Consider the following 20,596-nt stretch of genomic DNA (forward strand, 5'->3'; position numbering starts at 1 on the left):
TAGGTTTAAGTAGTTCTAAGTTCTAGGGGACTGATGACCTCAGCAGTTAAATCCCATAGTGCTCACAGCCATTTGAACCATTTTGTTAGAAACTTCACCGGCGCTCAAAACAAACATAAAATCTGAAGCATCAACAAGGACTTTTGAAACTTGAAACTTCCTGGCATATTAAAACTGTGTGTCGGACCGAGACTCGAACTCGGGACCTTTGCCTTTCGCGGGCAAGTGCTCTACCAACTGAGCTACCGAAGCACGACTCACGACCCGTCCTCACAGCTTTACTTCTGCCAGTACCTCGTCCCCTACCTTCCAAACTCCGCATGAGAGCTTCTGTAAATGAAACTTCCTGGCAGATTTGTGTGCCGGACCGAGACTGTAAAGTAGAGCCAGCGAAAGGCAAAGGTCCCGAGTTCGAGTCTCGGTCCGGCACACAGTTTTAATCTGCCAGGAAGTTTCATATCGGCGCACACTCCGCTGCAGAGTGAAAATCTCATTCTGGAAACAAGGACTTTTGTCTATGTGTATTAATGGGTTTTTAAAAACATGTGGGACATTACTTACTGAATAACCCTCATACAAAGTTGGTACAGTCTTTCTTAAACTGTTGGCTAGACAAACTGCGGACATGTTTCCGCGTGCATCTGTGCTTTGTTAGTGTCTTGTTAATGCCTCCCCTATGCATGCCCATGCCCAGCTCCCAACACCTGCTCCAGAGCATTCCGCGCGCTCCGCAGCGCGGCACCACTGCCCGCCCTCTGACGTAGCGCGCTTCCTCTTGGTGTGCAGATGTCGGACGACGACCGCATGTCGCTGACGACGGCCGTGAGCGACGAGGACGACGCGGAGAGCGTGCACAACTCGCCGTACCGCGCCAAGCAGACGGGCACCGCCGCCGCCTCCTTCAACTGCACCGGCGCCGTGCGCAAGGCGGGGTGAGTACCCAACCACTCTCTCTCTCTAGGGAGCTTCTTCTCGGCGCGCACTCGTATAGCGCTGCCGACTGATAACCTGCGACGCTGATGTGCGTCGATGCTCCTGTACCCATGTAAAAGGACGGTTTATAACACCAGTCGCACTTACATGACGTGGGTACGACGTGCCATGACGGCAGGCACTTTGCAATCTACTTGGCTTGCATGACGGAAGCTTGCGACGGCGCGACCTATTTTCTGAAGCAAGACCTATCCTGAAGCGACGTTTAATGTTCCTCAGATAAGAGGCACTGGTACACTGACATTGTTAGAGACAAAGATAAATGGCACCTGCTGATTCTGATAAGGCATAGGAAACTTAAAAGCGGATGCCAAGACGTTCGGATCACTGTTTTACTTAGAAATTGGTGCACTTTTTGCAGTCAATTGGGACCACATAATGTGCAAGTAGTAAGGCGTATTACTTTGACAATTTCGACAAAATGGTAGTGGAAATTTTATGTATGTAATAGGCACGAGTGCGTTGCGACTGACCACGAGATGGCGGCGGCCAAGTGGTCAGCATTCAAGCTCCGTATTCGGTGGATCGCTGGATTCTGCTCAACCCTTTAATACATTTTTCCACACTAGTCGCCCGCATCTCGTGGTCGTGCGGTAGCGTTCTCGCTTCCCACGCCCGGGTTCCCGGGTTCGATTCCCGGCGGGGTCAGGGATTTTCTCTGCCTCGTGATGGCTGGGTGTTGTGTGCTGTCCTTAGGTTAGTTAGGTTTAAGTAGTTCTAAGTTCTAGGGGACTGATGACCATAGATGTTAAGTCCCATAGTGCTCAGAGCCATTTGAACCATCCACACTAGTCATATTATTTCATATACACACTGAAGAGCCAAAGAAACTGGTACACCGGCCTAATAACGCGTAGGGTACACGCGAGCACGCTAAAGTGCCGTAACACGACGTGACATGGACTCCTTTAATGTCTGAAGTATTGCTGGAGGGAACCGACACCATTAGTCCTGCAGGGCTGTCCATAAATCCGTAAGAGTACGACGGAGTGGAAATCTTTTTTGAACAGCAAGTTGTAAGACTTCCCAGATATGCTCCATAATGTTCATTTCTGAGGAGATTAATAGCCAGCGGAAGTGTTTAAACTCACAAGAGTGTTCCTGGAGCCACTATGTAGCAGTTCTGGACGCGTGGGGTGTCGCATTCTCCTGTTGGAATTGCCCAAGTCCGTCGGAATACACAATGAGCATGGATGGGCGCAGGTGATAAGACCGGATGCTAACGTACGTGTCACTTGCCAGAGTCGTATCTAGACGGTCGCGGGTCTCCTATCACTCCAACTGCACATGTTCCACACCACTGCAGAGCCTCCACCAGCTTGAACATGAACAGTCCCCGCTGACATGAAGGGCCCTGGATTCATGAGGATCTCTCCATACCCGTACACGTCCATCAGCTCGATACAATTTGAAACGTGACTCGTCCGAACAGGTAAGATGTTTCCAGTCATCAACAGTCCAGTGTCGGTGTTGACGGGCCCAGGCGCGGCGTGAAGCTTTGAGCAGTGCAGTCATCAAGGGCAGAAGAGTTGGCATTCGGCTCCGAAAACCCATATCGATGACGTTTCGTTGAATGGTTCTCACGCCGAGCCCCAGCATTGAAATCTCCAGGAATTTGCGGAAGAGTTGCACTTCTCTCACGTTGAACAATTCTCTTCAATCGTCATTGGTCCTGTTCTTGCAAGATCTTTTGGCGACCGCAGCGATGTCGGAGATTTAGTGTTTTACCGGATTCTCTATATTTACGGTACACTCGTGAAATGACAATAAGAGAAAATTTCCATCTCTACGTCGGACTTGCTATGTTCCATTGCTCGTCGCCGATTATAACACCACGTTCAAACTCACTTAAATCTTGATAACCTCCCATTGTAGCATCAGTGACCGATCTAACAAATGCGCCAGACACTTGTTGTCTTACATAGGCCTGTTTACATATCGCCTGCCTGTACCAGTTTCTTTGGCTCTTCAGCACATAGCATATATATATATAAGTTTTGCATTACCTCGGTTCCGAGAGTTCCGAAACCTGTACAGAAACTTTAAATAGAGGTCAACATAAACATCATTTCCGTCCTTTTTATTCCTCATGAAAACCACACAACGCATGTTTTACCACCATACAGCGAGAACTTCAGACGTGGTGGTCCAGATTACTGTACACACCGGTGACTCTAATACACAGTAGCATGTCCTCTTGCATTGATGCATGCTTGTATTCGTGGTGGCATACTGGTTCAAATGGCTCTGAGCACTACGGGACTTAACTTCTGAGGTCATCAGTCCCCTACAACTTAGAACTACTTAAACCTAAGTAACCTAAGGACGTCACACACATCCATGCCCGAGGCAGGATTCGAACCTGCGACCGTAGCGCTCATGCGGTTCCTGACTGTAGCGCCGAGAACCGCTCGGCCACCCCGGCCGGCCGTGGCATACTATCCACAAGTTCATCAAGGTACTGGGCCCAGATCGTCCCTCTCCTCTACGGCGATTAGATGTAGATCCCCCAATGTGGTTGGTTGGTCACGTGGTCCATAAACAGTTTTCAATTTATCTCAGGCATGTTCGATAGGGTTCAGGTCTTGAGAACATGCTGGACGCTCTAGTCGAGCGAAGTCGTTATCCTGAAGGAAGTCATTCACAAGATGTGCACGATGTGGGCGCGAACTGTCGTCCATAAAGACGACTGCCTCGCCAATATGCTGCCGATATGGTTGCTCTATTGGTCGGAGGATGGCATTCATGTATCGTACAGCCTTAACGGCACCTTCAATGACCACCAGCGGCGTACGTCGGCCCCACATAATGGCACCCCAAAACAGCATGGAACCTCCACATTGCTGCACTTGCTGGACAGTGTGTCTAAGACGTTCAGCCTGACCGGATCGCCTCCAAACACGTCTCCGACGATTGTTTGGTTGACGGCGTATACGACACTCATCGGTGAGGAGAAGGTGATGTCAATCCTGAGCGGTCCATTCGGCATGTTGTTGGGCCCATCTGTACCGCGCTGGCCGGCCGAAGTGGCCGTGCGGTTCTAGGCGCTGCAGTCTGGAGCCGTGAGGCCGCTACGGTCGCAGGTTCGAATCCTGCCTTGGGTATGGATCTGTGTGATGTCCTTAGGTTAGGCTTAACTAGTTCTAAGTTCTAGGGGACTAATGACCTCAGAAGTTGAGTCCCATAGTGCTCAGAGCCATTTGAACCATTTTTTGTACCGCGCTGCATGGTGTCGTGGTTGCAAAGATGGACCTCGCCATGGAAGTCGGTAGTGAAGTTGCGCATCATGCAGCCTATTGCGCACAGTCTGAGTTGTAACACGACGTTCTGTGGCTGCATGAACAGCATTATTCAACATGGTGGCGTTGCTGTGAAGGTTCCTCCGAGCCATAATCCGTACGTAGCGGTCATCCACTGCAGTACTAGCCCTTGGGTGGCCTGAACGAGGCATGTCATCGACAGTTCCTGTCTGTATCTCCTCTATGTCCGAACAACATCGCTTTGGTTCACTCCGAGACACCTGGACACTTCCGTTGTTGAGAGTCCTTCCTGGCACACAGTATCAATGCGGTACTGACCGTCTTAAGCGTGGCTGAACTACAGACAACACGAGCCGTGTATCTCCTCCATGGTGGAATGACGAACTGATTGGCTGTCGGACCCCCTCCGTCTGATAGGCGCTGCTCATGCATGGTTGTTTACATCTTCGGACGGATTTAGTGACATATCTGAACAGTCAAAGGGACTGTGTCTGTGGTACAAAACCCCAAAGACAACCTCTATCTTCAGATATTCTGGTAACCGGGTTGATGCAAAGCCCTTGTGTGCCTGTATGGATTGGAAAGTGTTATAATGAAGAAACGCGTATATTTGACTGAACTTTTATTGAATTTACAACGGTATTCGGCTGATTACTGATTTTAATTATTACAACAAAATTGTGTTTACAGCTATCGACAAGTGAAAGATCAAACGCTTGAAGTTTTCCTGAATATGTGTGGCTGTTGCGATTTTCGAAATCGCTTATACCATCAATCCGGCAAGGTACCCGGAACTGCTATGCACCTGGACTTCTCGACTTGCAAACACAGAGACATGTTCCATTCTGCAGTTTAACTTGACGCCGCGGTCACACCTTGCTGTTTTAGCAAGGACGAACAGTGCACGTGTGATTTTTTTGAAAATCAGAAAATTTACATTTTTACTATGAAAATGGAGGTATAATTCTCTTCGTCAGAAAAATGTTCAACTTCATGGAGAAGACGTTCTTCATATATTTTGGAGATACAATGACAATTTGAGAGTACTTTATGAGTCTACCATAAAAGTATTAGAAGAAAAGACACTTATTTGTGACGAGGACCTCATTTATTTCGACGAAATGTCGTCGGAATGGATGAATCTCTCGTCAGAAATAAGTACCTCTACTCCTAACATTTTTGTAGTAGACCGATACAGTTCTCTCCAATCGACATTGCATCTACATAAACGGTAGCTGATGATTCTGTGTATTAATCTTCTTGAAGAAGACTATTACAGAACACGAAGGCATCTTTGAACCGACGTTTTGCAAGAGCATTATACATTTAATCTTCATGATATTCATCATCCGCAGTAGTCGAAGAATCGTGAGTCACCTACATTTTTGCAGTAAAAATGTAAATTTTGTGATTTTGAAAAAAATTGCACATGGGCTAGTCACGCCACTACGCACGTTATCTGTCTCCGTGTCTGTAGGCCGAAGCGTCTAGCTGTAAAACACTTCTGGGCAATTTAACCCAATCGCAGGTATAAGGGATTTCGCAGTTCACGAAAGGCTTACGTTTTCAGGAAAACGTTAGACGTTTGTTCGTTTATTTGTCAATTGTTATAATATTTGTTATGATAATTAAAATGAGTAAGCAGCCAAATTCCATTGTAAATTCAATAAAATATCATGCATATATACATTATATTACCTTTCAAACCTCATACGAATATATATGAAAGAACACGACCATTCTTGAAAAAAAATACATACAGTACAAATAAGGGATGAGCAAGACTCGACCGATTACGGAGCGTGAATGCTCACCACATGGACTCGTGGTCATAGTCGCAAAGCACCCATAATGACTGACGCGTAAAACTTGTATTGCCATTTCTCGAAATTGACGAAGTAGTAAGCCTTACTGCTCGCATGTTATGTTTTTTTAATGGACTACTAAAAGTGTGCAAAAATTGAAATATATCAGTGATCCGAACGTCGCGGCCTACCCTTGCTAGAAAATATGCTGAAATTAAAAACATTGAAGTTAATATTGTGTGTACTACGAATATCACTGAGAATTCACAGCCGCTGCAATTAATCCCTGCAGAGAGGACCACCTGAAGCAGTGTATATGTAGCCAGCAACGTTTCAGCTATGGCCGAACCAGCAGAATAAATGGGAACTTTTGAGAGACTTAAGCGAGTCTCTGAGCAAGAGCAGTTTGCGGGAGCATTGGTGTGGTGGATTCGATAAGTGCCGTCGGTTGACCCCAATGGGTCAGCGGATGACGGCGCCAGCTTACCTGTGGTCCCATGTCAGGACTGACGCGCGGTGGGTTCGTGATTTTTTAGGAATGGCATGCGTTTTCTGGAACTACGAATCTAAAGATACAGAAAGTTGTCCCCAGAAATCGAGGACTCATTCGCATGCACGTCAGTAATGATAGCAAAGGCCGTACACGTACAATTCCGCAACAGGGGCTAACAGAAGAGTGTAGCGACCTTAATCCTGAGGAGACTCAGTAGTTAAAATTAGGATCAGGCAGGAAGCCATTTCCTACAATGGTAATGTCAACGGTGGTACCATGGCTTAAGGGTTTTTGGTGTTTTTCATTTTTTATATTAATATTAATTTCACCAATTATGGAATTGCTCGATCTACATTACAATTCTTGAAGCGAATGGTTAATTACAGTTGTGTACAACTTTCAGTGAAAATGCTACCTGCATTAGATTGTAGGTGGGTGGTGTCGAGATATAATAAATAAATAAATACAAAATATTACTCAGCTCAGAAAAGCTGTGTAAAGCTGGCTACGCTACGCATGTCAATAGAGTACATAATATTATTTTTATCTCTGTAAAGCGTGTTCAATTCATTACCTGTAGCTGCGACTTCTAAAAGAAGAAAAATTCTTGAAAAGAATGTTTGTTCTATAGTTTCACTTTGACTACACAAATATTTTCTACAAAGTCCGTAAGTCGTCGTAATATACTGTTCCAGAAATGGAAATACGAAAATAATCACAGTACTAATTCTTTCATAGTTACATGACACTCTTTCTCTCTCGTAGCCACTTTAAGATTTTAGCTAACGTCCTGTTATTAAAAGAAGCGTTGCAACATCCAACAAAAATGTTTAGAACTTCGGGCTACACCACCTCATTGAAATCGCGCGAGATGTCATGTTTCTGATCGCCCGAATAACACAGTAGCCTGACCATTCGCAGATTCGGAATCAGTTTACGCAAAAATCAAACGAATAGCTTCCAAAACGAAATTAAATAAAAAATAACTCCACCTTTATTCGTCTGAAGAACCGAAGTAAACATTACGTTCCTGAAGTAACGAAAACAGGCTATCTTGCAGTCATCATATTGCCCCTAGTGCTTGATTCGCACCAAGGTTGCACAGTCTGACTCCCACACTCACTTATTATTTGCCATTAACAGTTTCACCGATAATTTGTATGCATGCTCCAATCACTACCCTCCTTCTCTCAGACAACAGAGCAAAAACACATTAATCTCATAATACTAATTGTCTGAAACTGAAAATATTAGGTAAATTGTACGTTTTTTAACAAAATATTGTTTACTGAGTTTTAATGATCAAGTATTTAGTCGAACTTTTCCATTGACCCCTATACAAAGCATATTAGCTGTTAGGAAGTTATTTATCATGAAAAACCACAAATTCTGCGTTTTAGGTGATCTTGTACACTTTTGAAGTTATTTTAGATTTAAACTGTGTTTGGTGACGAAACGTTTGCTCCTCTGACTCACCGCAGCAGAATGGCAAAGCGAAGTACTTGGAAAAGAGCTTGCTGCAAATGCTCATGTGCAGACATGTGAGAACAATGGTTTATCGAAATCGCGGTTTACAGCATTATCTGTGATTGATTGGATATGTATAGACATATATGTTTTACGCATTTGATATGAGACAGCTTTGACTACAGTTTACGTCTGCAGAACCTGTTTCTTTATAGAAATGCTCCTTCCTGGCCACGATGCACTTGCAGTCCGCTATTAGATGAAACTTGGAACATACATAACAACAATCTGTCGCAACTCGTTGAAAGAAATATTACCCCGACAAATACTCCTAAATAGGAAATATCTGCATTAGTGCTTCGTGCGTGTTTCAGTCTCTGTTGAAACGTTTCCTGTCCGGTTTATACCGCACGTGATAAAAGACGTGTTTCCCCTAAAAATAACCTACCTGCCCTTCTCAGAATTTCATGTAAATTCTTCTCACGGGGGACGCGGCCGAATATAAAGTAAAATATTCTGACAGAAATAAATTTGCAACACTGAATTTTCGGAGAAAAACTTTATTCGACGTTTTTCGAAACTCTGCTGCTTTCGCGCCCCTCGGGATATAGAGGTTATTTCGTTCATGGGCAATGCTGCCATCTAGCAAAGGATGGCGCAGTGTTCGTGTTGTAGTGACCAGCGCTTCAGGATGGATTTCAATCTGGAAGCGAAGTTAAAAATTAGAAACGAGATGCGTTCGTCCCGTTTGTAATTTTTAAAACTCATACTACTGCGCGACAATTCTGCTACCACCGTCGTAATCTAGCGTAGACATTACTAAAATAAGGTTCTATCACATAGGAAAACACTTTCTAATGATCTACAGAATTATATTTACTTGATCACAAACCGGCTTTCGCCTTCTTAGGCTATCTATGCGTGACAGCTGAATGTTGCAAACAGATATAAAGATAATGTGAAGCTTACACAGGTGTCGTTTGTACAGAAGAGAAAAAATGACGTAGACTGCATACATAGAAAAACATCACATTTTTGTCACATAGAATTAATTACATTAACCAGAAAGTAAAAGAGGAAATAAAATTTTTATGTGGAGATACATTTAACAACGGATTATAAATAAGTTTACAATCTCAAATGGCTCTAAGCACTATGGGACTTGACTTTACAATCTCAATCTAGTATTTCAGATGAAAACTCAATTTGTCAAAACGAAAATGAAACTAGGCTGATGATTTAATGCTGAGGTCGCCTTCTGTATCATGTGTTTGTCGATTCCCATTATTTCCAGTAGGGCCATATTTCCGCTTTTCTTAACAGAATGTAAAACTCCAACCATATGATGTAGAATGTGGTTTTCTGTTAAAAAATGATCAGCTAAGTTTGAATCTTCATTCCATAATCTCCAGCTTCTCGCATGTACACGTAGCGTAATTGCCATAGTTCTGCCTAACAGACCAATATATACTTTTTCACATTACTTGCATTTGTTTTTAAACATACCGCTCTGCGTTAAGTATTGAAATTACTCTTTACTTTTTAATAACATCTTTTTATATGCTATTGGTATTATAAAATGCAGGTTTGTAGTTGCGAGGCTACCTTTTAGGCATGACTATGTGAAACACCGCCAGTTTAAAGGATTTTGCGCCATGCTTTGTAACTACTGTCAGCACGAAATATTTTCACAAATCAGCAAATTAAGTTTTTGAAGTTCAAGAAGTTGACTCAAGGCAAAAGGGTGGCGTGGCAACATTGCTGCCCGTATAGTAAATCAATATTTAAAGCCTTTAATGGCTAAAATGCCCTTAAATAACATATTTCTCTAGTAAAATATACTCCAAGAAATGTTTATGAGCAAAAATATTTTTTTTTTTTATATTTTGCTCCCTACGAAAGTACAATCTCCCCTTAATGAGTAGATTATGGCAGCATTTTAAATTCAGAAAGTAATTATATGAAGTATTATTTTTGGTGCTCCCGGGAGCCGTTTGATAGGGAACCTGAAACTGGAACAATGCGACCGTCTAAGCCGTTTAGTAATACAGACTGCTTCATGATTTTTTTTTTCATGCTGCCAGTTTTTGTCATTATCATCTCACATTACCATCAGTTTTGTACTATAGTATCCCTTTATCTTCTTTTGTTAGATGTCTGGATGAATTATGGGTGGTCTGTAGGAAAGATAATTACCTGTTATTCTAATAAAATTACATTAAGTGCCCCAGACAATATCTATCTTCGTTGTCATATGTAAGCGTAAGTCGTTCTTAATATGCACCCTCCGTAACGAGAATATGAAGGACTGTCCGCGTCACGCAGCTTACTTTCGTGAACGAAGAGTTAACTTCTTGTCATTATTCAGCAGGGGGATAAGCGAAACTGAAAAACCCATTCAGTAGGAATTTTGCCTATTCTGAATTCAAACACGGACGAAACCACAGTGCGAAGGGCGTTGCCCCAGTGCCATTAACTGCGTATCTGCTGATCCGCGAGCTGGCGGAATGAGGTCAGCGTGCGGACGGGGAGAGGGCCCCGCTAATCGATCAGCGCTGTCAGCCGAAACTCTGCAAACTCCGTTACAGCAATCACGGCCAACTTAGCGGGCCGCTTTTTACCACCGCGTCGGGCGAACGGCCGCCGACTGCGCCGCCAGGGCCCGGAAGCACCCACCCCCCGTTCAGCCAATCACATTCACCTTCGCGGCGAGGGGTGGGCAGCACTTACCGCCACGTATGCGGTGGCAAGAACTCTGCACGAGGAGTTCACAGGGAGCTTAGTTTGCCGAACAGAACTGATAGCTGAAAATCGCTTGACCAGTTTCCGGTCAGCTGCATCACGTTCATGAATCACGTGCTTTGGTGGTCAATACGCGTGAGCGTGGTTGTGTGTGTGTGTGTGTGTGTGTGTGTGTGTGTGAGAGAGAGAGAGAGAGAGGGGGGGGTGGGGGTGGGGGGGGGAGAGCCGGCCGCGGTGGTATCGCGGTTCTAGGCGCGCAGTCCGGAGCTGTGCGACTGCTACGGTCGCAGGTTCGAATCCTGCCTCGGGCATGGATGTGTGTGATGTCCTTAGGTTAGTTATGTTTAAGTAGTTCTAAGTTCTAGGGGACTGATAACTACAGCAGTTGAGTCCCATAGTGCTCAGAGCCATTTGAACCATTTTTTTGGGGGGGGGGGGAGGGGGGGAGTGGGGGGAGGGCGAGAGAAACGGAAAACAAGAGGGCACTACAAGCTCACTGTAATGTCGCACAGCGAGTAGGTGCTACTAGTCCAGACAACGAAGGAAAATTAGAGGGAAATAATAGTGTAGTCTCCAAATTTTTTGCACAGTACTAAAAATTCTGGCCGCTGGGGTATGTGCGTTGGTCACTATTTTCATCTTCTTCTCGAATAACTCGAAAAGCGAAAATCTTCCCAATACAAAATTAAATTATGAGGTTCATTCAAATGAAACCTGGTCAGTGCGTCTACCTTTGCCTTACACGTAAGGTGGCACCACGTAATTGCGGGTATGGTGGGGCCATCTATTGGTAGAGAGACTGACGAGTGCGCCCCGTTTGATGTTGCATAGCGCAAGTGTGGTTTCACGCCGAAGAGAAGGTGGTCACACAAGCTATCGCCCACTACCAAACATGCAGGCGAGTAAGCAGGAACAACGAGGAGTGATTCGATTTTTGGCGGCGGAGGGAGTTGGAGGCCCTGAAATGGATCGACTGATGAAGGCTGTGTGCAGTGAGTACAGTCTGAGTCGTTCACGTGTTGTGGAATGGCGCAAACGATTCCTTGAGAGACGCGAGTCACTGGAAGACGAAGCTCGTTTTGGACACGCTCATTTGCCACCACACCAGAAATGATTGCGGAAGTAAATGCCTTAGTCATGGGCAGCCGCAGAATCACCGTGAACGAGATCCATCGGTTACTGGGTATTAGCGTAAGCACCGCCGAAGTGTGTGACTGGGTCCCGGTTCAAATGGCTCTGAGCACTAAGGGACTTGACAGCTCAGGTCATCAGTCCCCTAGACTTAGAACTACTTAAACCTAAATAACCTAAGGACATCACACACATCCATGCCCGAGGCAGGATTCGAACCTGCGACCGTAGCAGCGGCGCGGTTCCGAACTGAAGTGCCTAGAACCGCTCGGTCACACCGGCCGGCGAGTGGGTCTCGGTCTGGATCCGACAGCTTCCTATTAGCTTCTTCAACCACGGAAGCGACCGGCTAGCGTTGCAATGGGAGAAACGTGCCAACAGTTTGGCGACTATTTTTGAGTATGTGTACTGTGTATAACCACATTTTTGAATTAATAAAATCGTTACCGTTACTTTAAACTAGTGACCGGGTTTCATTTGAATGCCCATTATACATTAAATGTCTTTCAAAACAAGACCCTTTTTTTTTTCCTGTGGACTGCGCGGCTGGTCCCGGCGGAGGTTCGAGTGCTCCCTCGGGCATGGATGTGTTTGTTTGTCCTTAGGATAATTTAGGTTAAGTAGTGTGTCAGCTTAGGGACTGATGACCTCAGCAGTTAAGTCCCATAAAATTCCACACACATTTGAACATTTTTTTTGTAGGACTAATAGTTCTCGTCTACAGGGACTGGGAAAACAGCAGATTACTAAAACTGTTCTTTAATGGTGTAAAACTGGTGTTTGTCTGTAAATGACGTCGATTTAAAAACAAACATATACTGCTTGTATAATATCCGAGAGCAGTTGAGTCGTATTTACGGATAAATTGTGTCTCGGGATCGCAAGAGAGTGGAAGTCACCAGACTGTGTCTATGCACTTCCCTCCTTCACAGGGCTGAAAATAGACGATAGGGCACGTGATTCCCCACTCTACGTCACAAGAAGCAACTACAGCGTATTTCGCAATGATACATAAGCCCTCCGCAGCGCACCTTATGGATCACTGGCGGCGCAGTGCGTATACATGCCAGGGGAGTGATTATTTTGCAGAAAGAGCGGTAATACTACATGGAATGCAGATATGAGTTACTAACAAGACCTAACGCAGGTAATGAATAAGGGCAGAATATGTGTAAATCTCTACAGTGCCAGTACTCATCATGTAGGGGTGCCCGTTTTCCAGTTTACAGACTGTATCTTCCTAGCATTTCCTATTCCAGTTCTCTTACGTGAGTTGACAAAAATCACAGAAATCGTGTTTATATAGTGGATTTATTTTCAGTTTATTAACTGAGAACTTATTTGTAGTTGTCAAGTATTCACAAGTGTTCTGTTTCTAAGTTTGATGTGGTCAGTGATCTATGGGAAAGGGATTAGATTGGTAAATGTGACACCTCGCTGCCGTCTACCGTTGACAGTGTATTGTAAAGCAGTGCAATTGCGTTTTAGAGACCTCTTCGTTATCTGGGATATACTGGACGTTTCAGAATACAGTACACACGCATGACATCGCCTTGTAATCGCCTCTTAATAAAACGCCATTTTTACAACAGTGTATGGCCGCAACAGTATTTCCTACAGCATTGCTGCAATGTTGGTACTATGTATGGTCAAACTACGGTACGACACGGCAATATTACTGATGAAACAGGCTGTTCCCGATGTGTGGTCGTGGTGTCCACCAAGGGCGGAGAATGTTCCCTATGGGCAGACAACGAGAGCACCATGAATTTCACAAATGTAGTACTTACATCTGCGACCAGAAACAGGCAACACAGAAAGTAATATATAGTGTGTCCCACCAAACTTTGCCATCTCATATACACTGAAGAGCCAAAGAAACTGGCACACCTCCCTGACATCGTGTAGGACCCCCGCGAGCACACAGAAGCGCCGGAACACGACGTGGCATGGACTCGACTTATATCAGAAGTAATGCTGGAGGGAACTGTCACTATGAATCCTGCAGGGCTGTCCATAAATCCGTAAGAGTACAATGGGGTGCAGATCTCTTCTGAACAGCACTTTGCAAGGCATCCCAGACATGCTCAATTGCTCTTTTTTATACACTAGAATTATTACACTTCCTTTCCATTCCGTTGGTACCCTACCATCCTTCGTGATACTGTTATATAAACTATTAAGCTTTACATGCTCCTTTACTGTAATTTCTTTCCCAGATTTGTTCTTGCTTTCTTCACTACTTGCTCGATATAAAGAGCGAATAACGTCGACGGTAAGCTACAGCACAATCTCACTTCCCTCTCAACTAGTGTTTCCCTAACACATCTACATCTAGATCTACATACATACTTCGCAATCCACCATACGGTGCGTGGCGGAGGGTACCTCGTACCACAACTAGCATCTTCTCTCCCTGTTCCACTCCCAAACAGAACGAGGGAAAAATGACTGCCTATATGCCTCTGTACAATCCCTAATTTCTCTTATCTTTGTGGTCTTTCCGCGAAATATATGTTGGCGGCAGTACTGCAGTCAGCCTCAAATGCTGGTTCTCTAAATTTCCTCAGTAGCGATTCACGAAAAGAACGCCTCCTTTCCTCTAGAGACTCCCACCCGAGTTCCTTAAGCATTTCCGTAACACTCGCGTGATGATCAAATCTACCAGTAACAAATCTAGCAGCCCGCCTCTGAATTGCTTCTATGTCCTCCCTCAATCCGACCTGATAGGGATACCAAAGGCTCGAGCAGTACTCAAGAGTAGGTCGTATTAGTGTTTTATAAGCGGTCTCCTTTACAGATGAACGACATCTTCCCAAAATTCTACCAATGAACCGAAGACGACTATCCGCCTTCCCCACAACTGCCATTACATGCTTGTCCCACTTCATATCGCTCTGCAATGTTACGCCCAAATATTTAATCGACGTGACTGTGTCAAGCGCTACACTACTAATGGAGTATTCAAACATTACAGTATTCTTTTTCCCATTCATCTGCATTAATTATATTTAGAGTTAACTGCCATTCTTTACACCAATCACAAATTCTGTCCAAGTCATCTTGTATCCTCCTACAGTCACTCAACGATGACACCTTCCCGTACACCACAGCATCATCAGCAAACAGCCGCGCATTGCTATCCACCCTATCTAAAAGATCATTTACGTAGATAGAAAACAACAGCGGACCTACCACACTTCCCTCGGGCACTCCAGATGATACCCTCACCTCCGATTAACACTCACCATCGAGGACAACGTACTGGGTTCTATTACTTAAGAAGTCTTCGAGCCACTCACATACTTGGGAACCAGTCCCATATGCTCGTAGCTTGGTTAGGAGTCTGCAGTGGGGCACCGAGTCAAACGCTTTCCGGAAGTCAAGGAATATGGCATCCGTCTGATACCCTTCTTCCAACCCGCAAAACTGCAATCTGGTTTCTCCACAAGCAGTAGATAATGTTTTCTGTATTGCATTCGAGCTGCGCTCGCAAATATAGCCTTACGAAACCGTGCCATAGTCTGTAACTATTCCTCGCATCTGCCAAAGAGGTGCGACGGTTAAGAGGTGTCTGCAGGGGAGGCAGCGCTCAGAGTGCCGGAGTCTGGAGAAGCGCAGGCGGTTCGAGGCGCCTCGTTTAGCCGGCGGCCCCGCAATTAAAGGGTCGGCCGCGAGCCTTCCGGCCGCATCGGCGCCACGGCGCGATCGATCTGCTAAGCGGCTGTCGCAATTATTTGGAGGAGACCGCGGCCGCTCTGATGCAAAACGTCCACCCTCCCACCCCCGCCACCCCCAGGCATCGAGGTCATTAGCGGCGCACCGGCTGCGCGAGTCGGCGCCTGATGATGTTCCAGTCGCAGAAACGCTTCGGACCGTCGTTAGGCGGTCGGGCGGCCTCGGAAGCCGGCACCAGTCGGCCGTGAAAGCCGCGAAGTGGTCCGCGGATTTAGACAGCTGCGGCCTATGCGACACCGGAATCTTGGTACCAGCATGGTCCGGTGAAGTGATCCACCACTTTACTCACAAGGGAACCTCCTCATCGCACCCCCCTCAGATTTAGTTATAAGTTGGCACAGTGGATAGGCCTTGAAAAACTGAACACAGATCAATAGCGAAAACAGGAAGAAGTTGTATGGAACTATGAAAAAAATTAGTAAAATATACAAACTGCGTAGTCCATGCGAAGATAGGTAACTTCAAGGACACCAGCAGGCGAGGAGCGCCGTGGTTCCGTGGTTAGCGAGAGAAGTTACGGAACTAGAGGTCCTAGGTTCAAGTCTACCCTCGAATGAAAAGTTTAATTTTTTATTTTCAGTTTATGTGACAAACTCTTATGTTTTCATCACTTTTTTGGGAGTGATTGACACATCCACAAGAAAACCTAAATCGGGCAAGGTAGAAGAATCTTTTTACCCATTCCAGTGTCGTATAGAATATATCAGATGTGTTTTCCTGTAGGGGCATCGGTTGCCCTATGACCTTGCGATCAAATGTTTTCGGTTCCCATTGGAGAGGCACGTCCTTTCGTCTACTAATCGCACGGTTTTGCGGTGCGGTCGCAAAACACAGACACTAAACTTATTACAGTGAACAGAGACGTCAATGAACGAACGGACAGATCATAACTTTGCGAAAATAAAGAAAGTAAAATTTTCAGTTAAGGGAAGACATGAACCTAGGAACCCCCCCCCCGTTTCGCAGCTACTCACACTAACCACGAGACCACGGCGCTCCTACTCTCACAATCTCCTTGATGTTGCATATATTGCACATGGATTACTCAGTTTGTATATTTTACTAATTTTTTTCATAGTTCCAAAGAACTTCTTCCTGTTTTCTCGATTGATCTGTGTTCAGTTGCCGGCCGAAGTGGCCGTGCGGTTAAAGGCGCTGCAGTCTGGAACCGCAAGACCGCTACGGTCGCAGGTTCGAATCCTGCCTCGGGCATGGATGTTTGTGATGTCCTTAGGTTAGTTAGGTTTAACTAGTTCTAAGTTCTAGGGGACTAATGACCTCAGCAGTTGAGTCCCATAGTGCTCAGAGCCATTTGAACCATTTTTTTGTGTTCAGTTTTTCAAGGCCTATCCACTGTGCCAACTTATAACTAAATCTGAGGGGGGTGCGATGGGGAGGTTCCCTTGTCAGCAGGATAACACGTCAAATGTCACAACCCAATTTCCCAGAATACGCTCAGTGGGAGGGAGGTCAAAACAAGCTAGGAAGTATCACGGCTTATCCGTAGATACTCAACTTTTCGCGAGGAAACTTATGTACCTTTTAACGAATAACTAGTTAAGTCGAAGCGGTGGCACAGTAGTTAGGACTGACGGAGGATATCGAAAATGTTACTTATAATCCGTCTTGATTGCAAAATATTTACTCATTTATCGGTTTCGGTTCTTCTAGAACCTTCTTCATATCTGAAAAAAAATGTTCAAATGTGTGTGAATTCTTATGGGACTTAACTGCTAAGTCCCTAATCTTACACACTACTTAACCGAAATTATCCTAAGGACAAACACACACACCCATGCCCGAGGGAGGACTCGAACCTCCGCCGGGATCAGCCGCACAGTCGATGACTGCAGCGCCTATGACCGCTCGGATAATCCCGCGTGGCTTCAGATCTGAAATGACAATGATACTAATGTACTATTTCACAAATGCAAGCCTATTTCGTTCTATCTGATCACCATCAAATGTAAAAGAACGTACGTGCAAATTTCGGTTACAGGAGTAACCCGTCCACACTCATCAACCTACACATGCTGCGTCACATTAAATTTGTTGGCAGAATGCACGTCATTTATATGAATTATAAAACTCTTAACGAGAGGTGGTTTCTGGTACATTTGTTACATTACATATGCACATACTGTATTAAGTAGATTTTTCTAATTTGCTTTTACCTCTAAAAATACTTAGTTAAGATCTATAGTTGTCAAGGCTAAAATCTGTACTTGTCATAATTAAAATACAAAATAAAATTATCGTTTTTCTACGATCGAAAACAAAGGGTGATTTGTATATCCATGGCGCTGGTGTAGACTATATCTTAACTAAATATTTTCAGAGGTAAAAGCAAATTAGAAAAATATACTTAATACAACATGTGCATATGTAATGTAACAAATGTACCAGACGCCGCCTCTCGGTAAGAGTTTTATAATTAATATAAATGACGTGCATTCTGCCAACAAATTTAATGTGAGGCAGGATGTGAAGGTTGCTGAGTGTGAACGGGTTCCTCCTGTAACCGAAATTTGAGGGTACATTTGATGGTGATCAGATTGGACGAAATGGCTTGCATTTGTGAAATAGTAAATTAGTATCATTGTCATTTCAAATCTGAAGATGGTTCTAGAAGAACCGAAACCGGTCATATGAATAAATATTTTGCAATCAAGTCGGATTATAAGTAACATTTCATAAAAAAGTGATCGCGGTAGCCACGCAGGCATTATGTCTGTTTTTGCAAAGGATACAGAAAAAGTGCAAAGAAGGGCAGCTCGTTTCGTGTTATCGCGCAATAGGGGCGAAAGTGTCACTGATATGAAACGCGAGTTGGGGTGTCAGTCACTGAAACAAAGGTGGTTTCATTTGCGGCGAGATCTATTTACGAAATTTCAATCACCAACTTTCGCTTCCGAATGCGAAAATATTTTGTTGACACCCATCTACGTAGGGAGAAATGACCATCATAATAAAATAACAGAAATCAGAGCTCGAACGGAAAGGTTTAGGTGTTCCTTCTTCCCACGCGCCATTCGAGAGTGAAATGGTAGAGAAGCAGTATGAAAATGGTTCGATGAACCCTCTGCCATTCACTTACGTGTGAACTGCAGAGTAACCATGTAGATGTAGCTCGCTGCTCACACTTTTTCGCTTCGTGTTTGAAAGACGATTATTATTTTTATTTCCGTTTTTCGCTTATCTACCCACGTCCGTAGAAGATTATGGTGTCACATACGGCAGATAGTGTCGCGGCCTCTCACTTTTACGTCCTGTGTTCGAAACCCGATTATTGTTTTTATTTAGTTTACTGTGTTTTATTTTTTCATTTATCTACTCATATATGAGAATTTAAAAATATTGTAACCCTTGAAAATACCAGTCATACATATGTCATATAATAAAGGTGTGACACTTATTGTGAAACCCAGTTGTAATTTTACAATTACTATAACGTACGTGTATTCCGTAACGTGGTAAGAAACATTCTGTAACAACATACGGATATGAGTAGATAAATGAAAAAAATAAAATACAGTAAAATAAATGAAAACAATAATCGGGTTTCGAACACGACGTAAAAGTGAGAGGCGGCGACGCTAGCTGTCGTGTGTGACACCATTTAGGCAGAAATTATCGCGCGCTATAAGTGTCTAAATTACGTCGAAAACTTCGACCATTGTTTTCTCAAAACCGGTCAAATATCTACGGGCAAGACGAAATACATGTTCGATTATTTTGACTCCTCCTTCATTGGTCGAAGTTTCTGGGATGTCCAATTATAGTACTTGCCGTGTTCTCCTTGTCAGTACCACGACTACGGCTTTTATTAAAAGTACGGTAGTATTGGCTATCAAGCGAAATTTGTGACACGATTGACAACTTTTTAGTACGGAGGAAGCAGAAAGTTAACTTGGATGGACAGTCATCGAATGGTACAGACGTACATTAGGGTGTGCTATCGATAGCTACGATGCCACGGCGTAGGTGCAAGTTCTTAGGTTGGCACTACGACACAGACACCGACGACAGTGCCCTCTAGCCAGCGCTGTGCAGCTCTACGAACGCAACACCAGATGCTCCCCATTTGATTCCCAGTAGATGACCAAGCAACATTGTTTCTATTTCATAGTGGGCGAGACGCTACATATTTTGCCTTTTGTAGCTTCTGGGAGTTGAGACATCCGACTTCGCACCTACGTGCTCCTCAGGGCAAAATTATGTATTCATCTTCTTGCTAAAGTAAAGGTGATTTAAATTCACACTGCAGTACCGACTGTTCTATCTCACCCGCTCCTCCTAGCTTCCTACATTCGGCCTACCCTTCAGTTTTCAGGAGCGGACCCACGCGCCGCCTTCCATGCGGGATACAAAATAGAGAGTACCTCAGGGAAGTTTGTTGGGTCCCTGGCTGTTCATGATGAGTATTAACGACATTGCAGACGATATTAATATGAGGGTTGTTCAAAACAACAGGTACTAAACAATACTGTGGGTGTAATTGAAGCCATTATTCAAATGAATCACCACTGTATCATGAGACGATAGTCTCCCTGTTCTCAGAATTCCTGTGAGGAGCCAGTCCTACAGTGTCGTCCAGGTTGTACTTTCAGTTGGAGCGCTTCCGATTAACACGTTTTTTTAGCGGATCACACACATGGAACGTGAAATAGCTCCAATAACATGTACGATGTGACGTGCCTGTGCGACACATTTCAAGATGTTTGCAGAATCTTGGTGCAGATGTGCGAAAACTGCGGAATAGCTCTACCGATACAACCTTTTTTTTTTTTAATGGGAAGATTTTCATGGAATTTCTGACTGGTTTTATGCGAACCACCGCGGATTTCTCTTCTGTGGCAAACTACTCATCTCAAAGTAGCACTTGTTCGCCATATTGCAGTCTCTGTATTTCCGTTCAGTTTTTAACCGCCACGGCTGCCTCTAGTATCATGGCGGAAGCTATTTCT

At 44.4% G+C, this 20,596-nt stretch overlaps 1 protein-coding gene across 1 annotated transcript in view; it reads left to right on the plus strand.

The window, feature by feature from the left end:
* The first annotated feature begins 790 nt into the window (after positions 1-790).
* Positions 791-20,596, plus strand: part of LOC126203093 (protein still life, isoforms C/SIF type 2) — a 582,152-nt gene continuing 562,346 nt past the window's right edge. The window contains exon 1 of the mRNA XM_049937336.1: positions 791-932. Coding sequence (XP_049793293.1) covers positions 805-932 — 128 coding nt within the window. The 5' untranslated portion in view covers positions 791-804. The remainder of the gene's footprint in view (positions 933-20,596) is intronic.

Source organism: Schistocerca nitens, chromosome 9 (assembly GCF_023898315.1).
Source record: "Schistocerca nitens isolate TAMUIC-IGC-003100 chromosome 9, iqSchNite1.1, whole genome shotgun sequence".
NCBI classification, from domain to species: Eukaryota; Metazoa; Arthropoda; class Insecta; order Orthoptera; family Acrididae; genus Schistocerca; species Schistocerca nitens.